The 15,013-nt window shown below is 24.7% G+C and overlaps 1 protein-coding gene and 1 long non-coding RNA gene across 2 annotated transcripts in view; both read left to right on the top strand.

Moving 5' to 3' along the window:
• The window catches only part of LOC111625148, a 49,101-nt gene that overhangs the window by 14,692 nt on the left and 19,396 nt on the right, over window positions 1-15,013 (top strand). The window contains exons 5-17 of the mRNA XM_023368194.1: window positions 1,438-1,625; window positions 1,698-1,773; window positions 3,114-3,167; window positions 4,058-4,139; window positions 4,486-4,603; window positions 6,048-6,094; window positions 9,614-9,777; window positions 10,374-10,454; window positions 12,350-12,435; window positions 12,513-12,589; window positions 12,836-12,846; window positions 14,245-14,326; window positions 14,673-14,790. Of these exons, the coding sequence (XP_023223962.1) occupies window positions 1,438-1,625; window positions 1,698-1,773; window positions 3,114-3,167; window positions 4,058-4,139; window positions 4,486-4,603; window positions 6,048-6,094; window positions 9,614-9,777; window positions 10,374-10,454; window positions 12,350-12,435; window positions 12,513-12,589; window positions 12,836-12,846; window positions 14,245-14,326; window positions 14,673-14,790 (1,184 nt within the window). The remainder of the gene's footprint in view (window positions 1-1,437; window positions 1,626-1,697; window positions 1,774-3,113; window positions 3,168-4,057; window positions 4,140-4,485; window positions 4,604-6,047; window positions 6,095-9,613; window positions 9,778-10,373; window positions 10,455-12,349; window positions 12,436-12,512; window positions 12,590-12,835; window positions 12,847-14,244; window positions 14,327-14,672; window positions 14,791-15,013) is intronic.
• LOC111625142 lies at window positions 14,267-14,789 on the top strand. Its single transcript, XR_002756690.1, has 2 exons — window positions 14,267-14,326; window positions 14,673-14,789. It is a non-coding gene; the product is annotated as an uncharacterized LOC111625142 (long non-coding RNA).

The raw sequence follows: 15,013 nt of genomic DNA, 5'->3' as shown, positions 1-15,013 counted from the left end.
CTGTCCCCAATTGTGTGCTGTTCAAATAACATTATTCTGATTTCAGATTAAAAAGTTAAGTACGTTTTAGTAGCTTATTACTTAAATTCAACAGATAATCCAAATATATCATAATTGTATTTATTTATTATTGAATGATGATTTAATTGTGAAAAATGCCTCTTATGTTTTCATTTGTGAAAGATATTTGAAGTATATATTATATAAGTAAACACTGAATATTATGCATTTTAAATGGAACAGGTGTACAGTAGAATCTTCTTAATGTAATCACAGATATTATCATCAGTATATAACATGATAATGTTATCAAATAAGCATGTTACAAAAATGCAAGTTAAAATACTCTTATAAAACTTTTATTTCTGTGATCAGGGTTTCAGTTATTTACCTGAAGATAATGATAACTAACTTGTGTTTTTTAAATTATATTGTGCACTCTCAGCCTCAACATATATAGTTCATAATTCACAATTATCAATCTTAACCAGTGCATTACACATTAATTGTTTTAATTGTTATTTGCTTGTAGTGCAGTAATTTAATTTATTGGCATTTCTTACTTCAACATACACTATCTGTGTGTGTTAAAGATGATATTGCAAAAAATGGCAGGTAAACGTGGGATGAATTATTATTAATTAACAATAATAATTAATTATAATTAATAAATATTCAACTTATATATATATATATTTACTTGTGTTAATCTTTTAATATCAGAGTCAATAAAACCAGAATGTCTACTTATTTCAGTCTTGTTTACTTTACTCTTAATGTTTTCAGATGGTTAATATTATCAGTACAAGCAAGTTCCAAAAATGATTATGATAAGTGGATTCTACTGTACTTTAATAACTTTAGTTTGAATTTCCTTATTAATCATCATTATTCTAAATTTGCTTAAGAGAATAATTCTAAGTTCATTAAAGATGATAATTTAATACTTTAATAAATAAATTGTTTTAGTAATTAAATGTAGATAATAGATGTATGAAACAATAACAAACTTTCAATACATTATTAAAATTAATAATTAATATCTTGTTATCTTATAAATCAATTAATTAGAACTGAAAATAGTATTGATTTTCTAATTTTTATCAATATATTACTTGATATACAATACAGTAACTTGAGTGACTTAATAGAGATAATAAGAAATATTAATATCATTTTTAATTTAATGGTAAGATGATATAAGTTTTTCTGGAGAAATAATTTTAAAAAATAAAATATTGTGCATATACATTACTGATATTCTTACCAATATATTCATTAAAATGGTGTTGAATTTATTAAATTGATTTAACAATATTTTTAATGTTTTATGGAGAATAAATTTACTAAATATGACTTAATTTTGGAATACATATTCCAAGATGTTTATCATTTAATATCTTTGTAAATAATAATGAATCTTTATTTTTTATACAGATAAACCACCTCCTAAAGAAGCTGTTATTGTTGATCAGAAAGTTACAATTAAAGATGGAAACATTCATCAAGATACATATTATGCAATGCCTTATGATAAAGTTACAAGTACAAAAACAATAATTAAAGCACCAACATATGAAGGAATTGGCCCCACTGAAGATGGAGTTCCTATTGGTTTACGGACGGTAAAGATTATTAGATTTAAAGTGACATTAATTAAGTTACTATCAAAAACTAACAATATGAATTTTAAATAGTCAATTAAGAAAGAGTATGGCAGTGATTGGTATAAGACAATGTTCAGATCTTTACACAAGTGTGATAGTAATGAAGGTAATTTGCTTTTATGATATAATATTTGAATTTGAATAAAATACAAACTTTAATATGTTAATAGCTGGTATAAATTCTAAAAAATATTTAATACATTGTAGATCATTAATCAATCAATAATTGTAAAGATAAAATTAAATAATTAAATATAAACATTAATTTTTAATGTTTTTTCATAATTAATATTTTATAATTATTTTTGAAATTTTAAAATTAAAAACAGTTCCAATTTAACAAATGCTACTAACTGGATAAATAATAACTAATAACTGGATAATAGTAAATCCAGAATAAAAATTTAATTTAATATTGAAAACATTTTGACTAAAGTTTTCAATCAATACTGATTTTCATCATGTAGTTAATCAATCATTTGGCAATTATGTAATGATATAGTAAAAATATTAGTTTAAAATTTTTAAGCATGTTCTTTAGAGCATTCCATTACTATTGACACATTCCAATACTGATCTTCATCAGGTTGTTAATTAGTGTTCTGTAAAACTTTGATTAAAAAAGTCAATAGTAATGTAATGTGCCAAAGAATGCAGTATAAAATTTAAAATTAATATATATTATTACATAATTGCCAAATGATTGATTAACTACCTGATGAAGATCAGTATTGATTGAAAATGTCAAACCTTAGTAAATTCAGAATGAAAATTTAATATTGAAATCATTTTAAGAGGTGCTTAAAAGCAATTTTCATATATTGTTTTTAATTTAATGATGAATTTTTAAATAAGAATAAATTAAAATTTACTATTTTAATTTATAAAAATAATTAAGTCTAGTTTAATAATAAGAAAGTTCAATTCAAAATTAATTTTTAAAAATTTTAAAATATATTTTTATCATTACACAATATTATATTATACAAAATAATTTTATTTTACATATACATTTTTAATTAATTTACAACTTATTTTTTTAAATTGAATATAAAATTAAAAATTTAAATTTATTAATAGATGTTATCTATAAATAGGATGTTCTTAATAATAATTTCTAGAATTATTATTGAGAACATCCTATTTGTAGATAACAAAGTTTTAAATTATTTCTTGTTAATACAATTTCTTAATTAAAATATTAAAAAAGTTAAATGAATATTTAGTATTTTAAATATTTCATTCTATTATTTTTAAAGTAAATTGTGCATGAAATAACTTTACAATAAAACTTATACAGTTTTAAATTAAATTTTTAAATAGTTATTTCAATATTGATAATTTCACATGCTGAAATGGTATATTCAGTAATTGTTTAAGGGGTTCAATTAAATTTAATTATTCAACCATTTGTAGTAATACTTCAATAAATTATTAAAATTCTAGGTTTGAAGTTTCAAAGTGATGGTTATATGTCTGACCCAGAATTGAACAGAAAAGGTAAAAAAAATTTATTTAATATTAAAACATAATATTAAATACTTAATCAATAATCATTGTTAATAGCAATAAAATATATTTATAAATACACTGTGCATTTATAATTATTATTAGATACAATAAATATTTTTTGTATTTATGTAAGAAAAGTTACCTTAATTAATAAAATTTCATCAATAATTAAACCTTAAATGTTGATAAGGTATTGATTTATAAATAAAATTTACATATTTACAATAAAAATAATATTTTTATCAAGTTGAAAATAAAAATTATCCATTAAAACAATTATAAATTTAATCTCTTAACTAGTTTATTCATTGTTAATATGTATTGAATTTGAACAATATTTATTAAATATTACTAAACCATATCTTAGCAGAAAATATATTTTGTAATACTTTAAACTTTTCCTCTTTGTAAGAACTTAGTTTAGAATTCAAAGAAGTTTTGTAATGAATTAATTTTTGTCATTATTAAGATTGTAAGTAAATTAAATATCTGGATTGTAAATAATATTTATTTAATTTATTTATTAAGTTGATATTATTGTTATTATTGTTCTAATAAATTGTTCAAAGTCATTTTATTCCTGTTATTTGTAAACATTGTTGAGCTGAAGATGTCAGATTATGATGGAAAATGTTTCATAAAGTAAAAGTAAAAATGAATAGACAGCTCAATTCATATGAATTATCACATGAATCAAGCTGTCTATTTATTGATTATTTTTATTGCCTATGTTGAATTTTATACATTTTGTGAACAATTTATTTATGTTCATAAAACATTTAATTTTTTTTGTTTAAAATTTGAAACTATAACAACTTCTAATTTGTTAATTATTTTAAATGTTAATAAAATGTATTTATCATCATTATTGTATTCAGAAAAGTCTTCAAGCATAAAAAATAAAAGTAAAACTCTAGTGACTAATAAAGCAAAAGAAAAATCTTTGAAAGAAGCAGAAAAGTAAGTTAAGAATATTTGTTGCTAGTTTAATATTTTTTTTTCTTTATTGTTTTGTAGATGACAGAAGATAATATTAGAAACACTTTTATTTTGAGAATTAAATAAAATATATATTACAGTTAGAATTAAAATTTTGAATAAAAAGCAATAATGATTATCAGATTTATTTGTTAAGCTTTTGAATTAGATGTAAGAGATTTAATGTAATTATTGCTGTAATATGACATAAAGGAATATCATACTGTAACTCAAATTTCAGTCATTGAGCTTTTGACTTGCAATATATAAATAATACAATGCAACATCATTATTTGCAAATAAAAATATAATTTTTAAAATATTGCAGACCATCATATTCCTTTCCTGCTGCCAAATCTACTATCCAAACTTATAATCATAAACCATGGATTATATCAGATTATGAACCTGGTTACTCTTCTATAGCCAATAATGAAAATTCATATGTAAGTATACAGATAGCATCACTATATTGATATATTAGTATAAAATTATTTATTACTTAAAGATATAATTTGGATTAATCCTTAGTTATCCTTAAAATATTAATGACTAAGTGAAATGTAATCATATCAATGGAATTATATAAATTTCATAAAATATTCTACATAAAAATTGTTAATGAAATTTGCATTTCTGTAATAGTTCTGAATATAGTACATAATTATAACAGAACAAGATCTTATAAATCTGGGAAGTTGCTGCCTCTTGTTATAAAATTAAGAATGCTTTCTTTATATAAAAGCACTTTTGTGTAAGATAAAAATAAAAGATTATTGTGACATTGTAATAATGTCAGGCTCCAATTTTTAATTGTATTTTAATTTAAAAATAAGTATAACTTTTGACATTAATCTAAAACTGTGATTACTTTTTCTCTATGGTGATTTTATTTTTCACATGATTTTTATCATAGAAAATGTGAGATCACAATTTGAACAAGAAATGAATATTGTACATCATAGAGAGTCAAGTTATATATTATAGTTTGTCATAAGTATCAATTCTACACCAAATTTATTAGTCTGTATAGTAAGATAAAAATTTTGAATTGAAATCATGATACTTCTGGTCTAGACCAGAAGTTCTTATATAGTTAATTGAGACTACCAGCCCCTAAGCCTTCTATATCTGGTTTTGATTTTCATCTGTCTAATTCTGTTCTCGAAATTAACAAAGGATGGATAAACAGATGACAGTAGGAATTTGTAGTTCTTCAATTTGAAAATTTCAGCCCAGTAAGTTATGAAATGTACCTCATTTATGCAAATGAATTTCTAACCCTCTATTTTAAATATCTATACTTTTTGACACAACAGCTAAAATCCCAGCAAAGAATAAAATTTAATTAGAAATTCAATTTATACAGTAGTGTGTCGATTTTCCGAAAGTCAATAATCCGAAACGTCAATCATCTGAAAGAATTCCAGTCGGCAAATTTAAATTTTCGCCAGTGCTGTGGCGCTTCAATCTTTGGCTATGTCTTGGGCTACTCAAATATTTTACGTTTTTGATACTAAATTAACATCTGAAGTATAATTTTTTATTGTTTTTATATTTTTCAATATATTTATTTTGTTTGTACAAAATAAAAAAATAATTTTTAATGATACAATAGTCTTTGTTAGGCTTAACATTGACAAAAATTCAACGCAAAGCGACACGCAACGGATAAAAATTTTAACATCGGATACGTTAAACTACTTTTTTGTACATAAATCGGTTATCCGAAATATCAGTTATATGAACAACCAGTCCCCAAATGATTTGGAAAATCGACGCTCTACTGTATATATTTAAATCTTATTGAAAAGTTTTCATTCAATAATATAAACGTTCTGAGTGTCAATGAAAATATAAAATTTTTAATATGTATTATTTAATTTTCAGACAAATGCAAGATATCTTCCACCTTTGATCACTCCACAACCAAAATAGTAAGTACTAAAATATTCTGTACACTTTTAAAAATCACCAAATGATCACCTAAATAATTGGACTATAATTCTGCTAATTTAAATGATTAATATTAAGTAATTTGTTACTAGAGGTAGATGTTAGGCACCATTTCTTAACTAAATTAATAATTATAATTTTAATAATTTAATAAATAATTTAGTTCAATTATTTAGGTGATCTTTTGGTGATATTTCTATATACATATTGGGCTTCATGATGTTTGTTATACATTTTTACATGCTTAATCTAAACTTTTAGAATACACATTAAATATAAAATAAATAGTGATGTAATGAATATTCGGTTTTTAGGTATTCGTTATTTGGCCGAATACCGAATACCTAAAAACAGGAGTAAGAAATAATAAAAACACAGTAAATTAATCATTTTGGTATTTAGATTTAATGTTATCGGGTTAGTGATGTTTGTTTATATTTATTTATAACTTATAACATGCACAAAATAATAAAAATAATATTAGTCACATGTATTTACAATTTATAATTACAAATATTAGCACATGTACACACTTATTTGTTCGAGAATTGTCACACGCATCTGAGGGTCTGATCCTGTCTATCCTTTTTAAGCGCTCGTCTTTGCTCTTTCCTTTCTCTTTCCTCTATCTCTCTAGTCCACATATGCCTATGCATACATCATAATACGCACTCATGATACTTTCGATTCATAGTTTTTCCATTTTATAATTACGTGACTCAGCCTGGTGATAACGGAGAAAAGAGAGACATAGGATGTCGGTATATGTTACAGTTATGATTTCACAGATTCGAGACAGCTTGATAGCCCGAACGGTCCCAGGCTTTTGCCCATGCATGCTAAGTGACTCTCATGACAAGCATTTATTTAGCTTTCCGAAGTCTATGACAACACTTGTTTGGCATTGACGGCCGCAAATTTTGCGCAAATAAGCTGCTTCGACTTGTTCGATTATGTTATCAACTCAATTTCATATTTATTTTCACATTTTCACTTCGCAGTCCTTCTCTCTTCTTTTTCCATTATTTACACGTGTAGGTCATTTCATTGTTATTCACATATGATATCATCATTTATCACATACTGCCATGATGCTCTTGTCTGTCCGCTACAACTGTCAAGAATTAACGCGATTGGCAAAGCGTAGTGACACTGGGCCAATGGAGAGCAGGTCCTTGCCTTAATGCGATTTGCGTGCCAATTTTCCTACGTGCATTAATCAAGCCAAATAGTTTAGCCAAATATTCAGCTATATGGCCACGCTCCTGGCCGAATATACTATTCGTTGCAACACTAAAAATAAATTAAAGTAAATAATAGTAAGGGTTTTTAGTTTGTATCAGAATTTCCAATTTTCAAAATGTCATAAATTGGAGAACTGACCTTTATAAGATATATTAATAAAAACATACCTTTCTAAGTTTCTCTACTAATTTCAGACCTTTTGAACCATCCTCAAAAAATAACTTAAATTTTAATTTGAATCTTTTGAGAATTTGAAATCATTTAAAGAAGTTCCATCTAATTCAAATGTCTGTTTATAGAATGCAATGAATTAAAACAAAGATTGTTTAAGTGCACTCTACTGGATTATTTTATTTTTAATTATAAAAAATATATAAATTCTTTTAAATTACGGATTTTTAAAATTTGCTCTTATTATTTGATTATACTATTTTCTTTTCTGTAACCCATTTCCGTATTGATATGAAAACTTTCCCATTTCATTTATTATTTGTGTTTCTCTACTAAATTTATATCATCATACAATTTACGCCTTCACTAATCTGTTCAAAAACTTTTGCTGTATTTCACTTTACCTCAACCTCTTAGTATGTTTTCTGGGTGTTGTAGTAAAAATGAGAAAATTTATTAGAAATTGCATGTAATCTTAAAAGTCAAAAATATAATGCATTATATGTACTTGGTACTTATGTAGATAATTATCTATTTGGGAAGACTAGGGTGTAGGCAAACAAATGTTTAAATTTTACAATTAGTTTCCTTTCATTTTAGTAGTTATCACAAAATGAAACATTCATAGTAATGATAATTTTACTATTGTATGATGATGATACTATTGATTATCAATGCAAGAAAACAATAATTTATGGAAAGTGAAGTGCTTATTAGGTTTTGAGAAACTTTTAAAGACGATAATGGATTGCATGATTAATATCAAACAGAAAAATTCATATTAGTAGATCTACAACTTTTCTATAAAGTAATTTTTAATGAGACTTTTGATACAAAATCAGAAATATAGATTATCATCAAGAATAATTTCATAATTGAAAAATTTAATTAAGCTCTTATTTATTAGAAAAATATGTTTTGATCATCTCATCCAACATGGTCTTCTCCTTAAATAAATATTAGACATAAAGAAGCCTGCCTTTTCTGTTCTTCTTTTTGACATCTTCAAATTCTTTAAGCCGTGGTCACACCTTGCAATTTCCAGCCATGCAGGTGACCATAACTGCAACAAGCGCGAGTCACGCACGTGTTGTCGTGGTCACATTAGCATTGCAACTTGAAAACACATGAACTCATAATAACCAATAAAATTACAGTAGCTTGTTTTTGACCACTTGAGTTTACCAACAGTTAATGTTCTACCTCATAGTATTTATGGAATTTTTGCCACTTTTCTTATTAAAATGGCAAGCAGTTCCTTTTCTGCAATGAATAAAAGAAAAAAGGTGATTATTTTTATAGAACTAGCAAGAATACACAAAGAGATAAAATCTTCAATAAAACGAAGAAGTAAAACCCCACAAGCATTCATGAGACTGAATAAGCTTGATCAATCTTGATTCTGTAAAAGTATCAATCTTCTTACTTTCCTCCTTGATGATGAACTATTTTCAATGTTGTCACCATATGACGTGGCACAAAGGCATTTGCTGATTGGATGCATGTTTGCAATTGACACGAGTAAAACAAACTTTTTGTTTCTAGTCATGGTTGCAGTTGCGCCAGTTTTCAAAGGGGTTTACTAGTTAACAAGAACAGTCATTGCAGTTGGTTGCCTGTGTGGCTGGAAATCACATGGTGTGACCACAGCTTTAGTGTACGTTGTTCATTTTCTTCTTTTAGAACAGGATTTTGATCTGTTATGCTGCTACTAAGTCGTAATCCAATAGATTAATATTATGAAGATTTATTTATTCTTCAGAATGAAAAAAGTAGGATTGAATTCTTTTGAAAATCTAATGATGACAGAAACCAGTTTTAAAATATTTATTCTTGAATAAACTTTATGTTCTAAATGTTTGTGTATTTATCTGAAAAAGTTGTTGATATTAAAAGAAACTGTATATTCTTTCATAAAATTATATATTTTGTATTTGAAATGAATAATTAAAATAAACATTTCAATATTTTGGCAATAATATTTATATAAAATAAAATATATTAAATTTTAAATTCAGTAGTTTATTCAAATAAAATTTTTGACGATGAAGATTTAACATTGTATTTCTTTGATGTGCTTACAGTGTGTATAATGATGGATACGATTCAGATTCGACATTAGTTCGTAAAACAGGAAAACAGCACACATTAGATCCTCAACAACAAAAACAGTGGTATCAAAATATTCAGAAAGGTGGAGAAATACCATTACCAGGTCTTTGCAAACCTGCTCCACAAAAGCCTCAAGGTAAAATAATTTTTTTGAATTCATATCTTTATATATATATTGTGGGTACAATCATAGGTAATTAAATGTGAAACCATAATTTCAGGAAAAGGAATCTGAAAATTTCCTATTTTATTCAATTATTTGGAATTTTACATATCTGCTTAAGATCCCAAATAGAATGTGTTTAATGAAATAGGAATATTCTATTGTTGAAAAACTGCAAAATTTAGAGTTACAGTAGAGCATCGATTATCCGAATCAATTGGGGACTGGGGTTGCTCGAAAAATCAATTTTTCGGATAACTGATTATGTATGAAAAAATGTATTAACTTATCCCATGTTGAAATTCGTTCAAATCCTGGCATGTCCTTAAGTATCATCTCATGGTCATGCCAGAGCTGCCAGCTAAAACATGCAGCCCAACAAAAATAATATTGGAATAGCCCAAGACATAACCAAAAATTGCAGTGCCATAGCACTAGAGGAAATTTAAATTTGCCAACTGGAAAGCTTTCGGTTAATTGACGTTTTAGTTAATTGATGCTCTACTGTATACATATGTATGTTAAATTATCTGATATTTTAAGAGTAATTAAATATATTTATTTTATAGAACCAGTTGTTGGTCCACCGCCTCCTATGCCTTCAAACTGGGATGCTGATAGTTATTACAGAATATATGCACCAAAACCAGGTTAATAAATAATTAAAATTAATTGATCTTGACACATTTATAACATGATTTAATGTTTGTTAAAATTAAATTTATAAATTTAAACTTAAAATCTCTGTATTGTCTGCCATTTGCTTTTGTTTCAGATTCATTAAAATAGTATATAATATTAGTATTTTTTAAACAAGATAACAAAATACAGTGAAATTTGCAAAAGGTAGAACTATGTAGGACTCTATAAACTTTCTAGCTTAATCAGGTTTTCCATCGTAGGCAGGCAAGAATAAGGTAAAACAAATCTTGAAGAAAAACATTTCTAAGTTTCAATCTAATTATAGTATTTGTAATATTTATTGAAATGACCTCAAAAAGGAAAAGGGAGAAAAAAAAGAAAATACACTTTCTTGTTTGTTTGAGAATATGTACATGAAAGTGTGTGTGACAAGCAGGTGTATTCAAAGTAAAACTTCTCTAAAAATGTGGACTCAAGATGCCATCCTGATTTATTCTCAATTTAAACTTGATATTCTCAAGCACTTTCTGCATTTATTTTAGACATAATTACTGAAAATACTGACTATTATATGTTATTTTTTAAAAATTGTCAATGCATTGAGAATGGTTTTAAATCAGTAGAGCAATCTTCCTGTTGATTTAAAACCAAAATGGACTTAGGCCAGGAACACGTGTGAAATATGTTATAAATACAGACAAACAGAAAACAACATTTCCTGATGATTTTATCAAAATTGAACACAAATTCAAGTAGAACAATTTTCTTTTTACATACTAAAAAAATTTTTATTTGAAATGTAGCCAATAGGAGGTTGATAACAATGACATTCACTTTAGTCACCAGGTCCCATCTAGATTAAAAAAAATGGCAGAAACTATTCACCTGTCTATACAGAATCAAAAAGATATTTAAGTCTAAATTTGTTGCAAGATTTATTGTACATGTTCAAGATTATTTATTAGTTTATGAATTTTTAATAATTCTATTTTGACAAGAGTCAAATATCAAACAACAATCATATTAATTGTATTTTATGTTTTAGCATGTTTATAGACCTAAACCATTTATCTCATGTCTTCAAAAATGTCAGGTAAAGTAATGGATTTTAGGAAATTATATATTTGATAATATTTAATTAAACTAAATAAATGTTGATGGATTTGTCTTCATTCCTAATGAAGACAAATCCATCAACATTAGATTTGTAGATTTGTCTTCATTCCTAATGAAGACAAATCTGGAATAGAAAAGTCTGAAATAATTTCAGACTTTTCTATTCCATACCTGTTTAAATTCCATCTTTGACAGGTTATAACTGATATGAATTAACAGATGTTGAACATACATAGCTTTCTGTTTACTTTCTCACAGGTTCTGCCATAGTCAGAATGTTTTCTGGAAAAAATTTGATGATAATGCCAAAATAATTGCAGTTTTCTAGCTTTTATAAGTTTCTGTCTTAAGGAGGTTCCATCTCTTGCAGGTTTTATTCATAAAAATTTAAATTTATAACATAAAGGCAGTAAAGTTTTTATTATACATTGATTTTAAACTGAAAATTAATCAATAGGAACATATTTTAACTGTTTTCATAGGAAAATGATCATCTTTTGTATTAATCTATAAATTTTTAATGAATTTTACTTTTAATAAATATAATGAATTAATAGTATAATAATTTATTATTTTATAATGTGAAATAAAGTATAACTTTATAATAGTAGATATAATTTTAACTGCCATTTTTAAAACTTCCTAACTTGTCCAATAGCTATGCCATTTTTATGCATATAAAACTACAGTCAAGATGGTTAATATTCTTAATGTAAAATAACTAACAAATTGAATGATTTTCCTTTACTGTTAAATATGTGAAATAAAAGAAAATAAATTGTTACAGATGACTCTCAAAGATACACATCACCGTTACATAGTCCAGTTCAAAATGTCAAAAGACCTGAAAGTAGTAAACATAAATTGCAAGATGTAAATAGTTTTATTGTTACTTGTATTGATTTGTTAATGATACTCTTATTATAGAATTCTTTTAATACTGATTTTAGGATTTTCTTACCAAGTTGGATGATGTAATTTTAAATAAATGTGAAGATAATATAAGGTATAGAAAATTCTCACATTAGTATGCTTGAAAATAATCTAGTGATATTTTTAATTATGATAATTAAGTAAAATTAGATTTTAATATAAATTATTTAATGTAATTAAATAATCATTCATTTTAAGTCATTATTAAGAATTTATTAAAATTAATTAATTACCTAGTGTCATAATTTCCTTAATGAGTTGGGTGAATTTCTGATTAAAACTTAAATTAAATTATTTAATTATGTATTAAAAACGTATTTAATCTGTAAATTGTTGTTAGTTACTATTCAAGTATATTTTATAGACTTAAGTCAGTTTAAGACAATTATAATAACTTCCTGATTTTATTTTTTTAAATAAATGAGCCAAAAAACCAGTCTCTGAGTAATTTGAATAATAAACTGACATTTTTAGAACCGTTAGAACCGTTGCAAATGTAGAGTTGTTAACACTGTTTTTTAAACTTTAACCAGTTGTATGCAGTTTTGAAAAATTTTGAGATTGGTCTGTCTGTTGTGTTTGGATGATAACACAACTGCATAACTGGTTTATTGTAACAAATTTTCAAATGATCAATTTCTACAAATGGCATTGGTGATTTGAAATTAATTTAGATTAATTCATTATCATTGTTTAATAAGTCCAAACACTACTTTAACTGATTTACTCTAAATAGCATTTAGTACTTGTAATGAAATTCCTACATTAGGAGAATAAAATTCTGTATTTCTTAAATAACAGAAAAATATTTATGATAAAATAAATAAATTGCAATAAGTAAATGGATCATAGAGAGACAAAATGAATCAAAGTTATCAGTTTGTGTTTGATGTAGAGGGAGGCAAAGTCAAGTGGAGACTGCTTCTGCATATTTTAAGCAGTGCAAGTAGTTTCAACAGGAAAAATAAAATTGCTTATTGAATCAGATTTTTTCCTGTTTCATTCATCATCAATACACAGTAATTGGAAAATATTGATCTAGACATCTACTTATTCATTAGGGTATTAAAATATGTTTGATAAATTCATAGTGTTAATAAATCAAATACATTTTAATAAAGAATTGTTTATTTATTTAATCTTTTTTGATTCTATAACATGACTAAATCAAATTCTTATCATAATCTAATTTAAAAAATTTTATCATAAAATATTATTTTTTGAATATATAATAGATTACTACTTTATGAATGCTTATTGTAAGGCTTTCAGCTTTTATAATTAGTATAAATTTTCTCTTATAAAGAAAACATTTCANATTAATTTTTGTCATTATTAAGATTGTAAGTAAATTAAATATCTGGATTGTAAATAATATTTATTTAATTTATTTATTAAGTTGATATTATTGTTATTATTGTTCTAATAAATTGTTCAAAGTCATTTTATTCCTGTTATTTGTAAACATTGTTGAGCTGAAGATGTCAGATTATGATGGAAAATGTTTCATAAAGTAAAAGTAAAAATGAATAGACAGCTCAATTCATATGAATTATCACATGAATCAAGCTGTCTATTTATTGATTATTTTTATTGCCTATATTGAATTTTATACATTTTGTGAACAATTTATTTATGTTCATAAAACATTTAATTTTTTTTGTTTAAAATTTGAAACTATAACAACTTCTAATTTGTTAATTATTTTAAATGTTAATAAAATGTATTTATCATCATTATTGTATTCAGAAAAGTCTTCAAGCATAAAAAATAAAAGTAAAACTCTAGTGACTAATAAAGCAAAAGAAAAATCTTTGAAAGAAGCAGAAAAGTAAGTTAAGAATATTTGTTGCTAGTTTAATATTTTTTTTTCTTTATTGTTTTGTAGATGACAGAAGATAATATTAGAAACACTTTTATTTTGAGAATTAAATAAAATATATATTACAGTTAGAATTAAAATTTTGAATAAAAAGCAATAATGATTATCAGATTTATTTGTTAAGCTTTTGAATTAGATGTAAGAGATTTAATGTAATTATTGCTGTAATATGACATAAAGGAATATCATACTGTAACTCAAATTTCAGTCATTGAGCTTTTGACTTGCAATATATAAATAATACAATGCAACATCATTATTTGCAAATAAAAATATAATTTTTAAAATATTGCAGACCATCATATTCCTTTCCTGCTGCCAAATCTACTATCCAAACTTATAATCATAAACCATGGATTATATCAGATTATGAACCTGGTTACTCTTCTATAGCCAATAATGAAAATTCATATGTAAGTATACAGATAGCATCACTATATTGATATATTAGTATAAAATTATTTATTACTTAAAGATATAATTTGGATTAATCCTTAGTTATCCTTAAAATATTAATGACTAAGTGAAATGTAATCATATCAATGGAATTATATAAATTTCATAAAATATTCTACATAAAAATTGTTAATGAAATTTGCATTTCTGTAATAGTTCTGAATATAGTACATAATTATA

This window comes from Centruroides sculpturatus, unplaced genomic scaffold, assembly GCF_000671375.1.
Source record: "Centruroides sculpturatus isolate CEXI.00-Female unplaced genomic scaffold, Cexi_2.0 scaffold384, whole genome shotgun sequence".
Classification (NCBI taxonomy): Eukaryota; Metazoa; Arthropoda; class Arachnida; order Scorpiones; family Buthidae; genus Centruroides; species Centruroides sculpturatus.
This window is presented reverse-complemented; position numbering and strand designations above follow the sequence as displayed.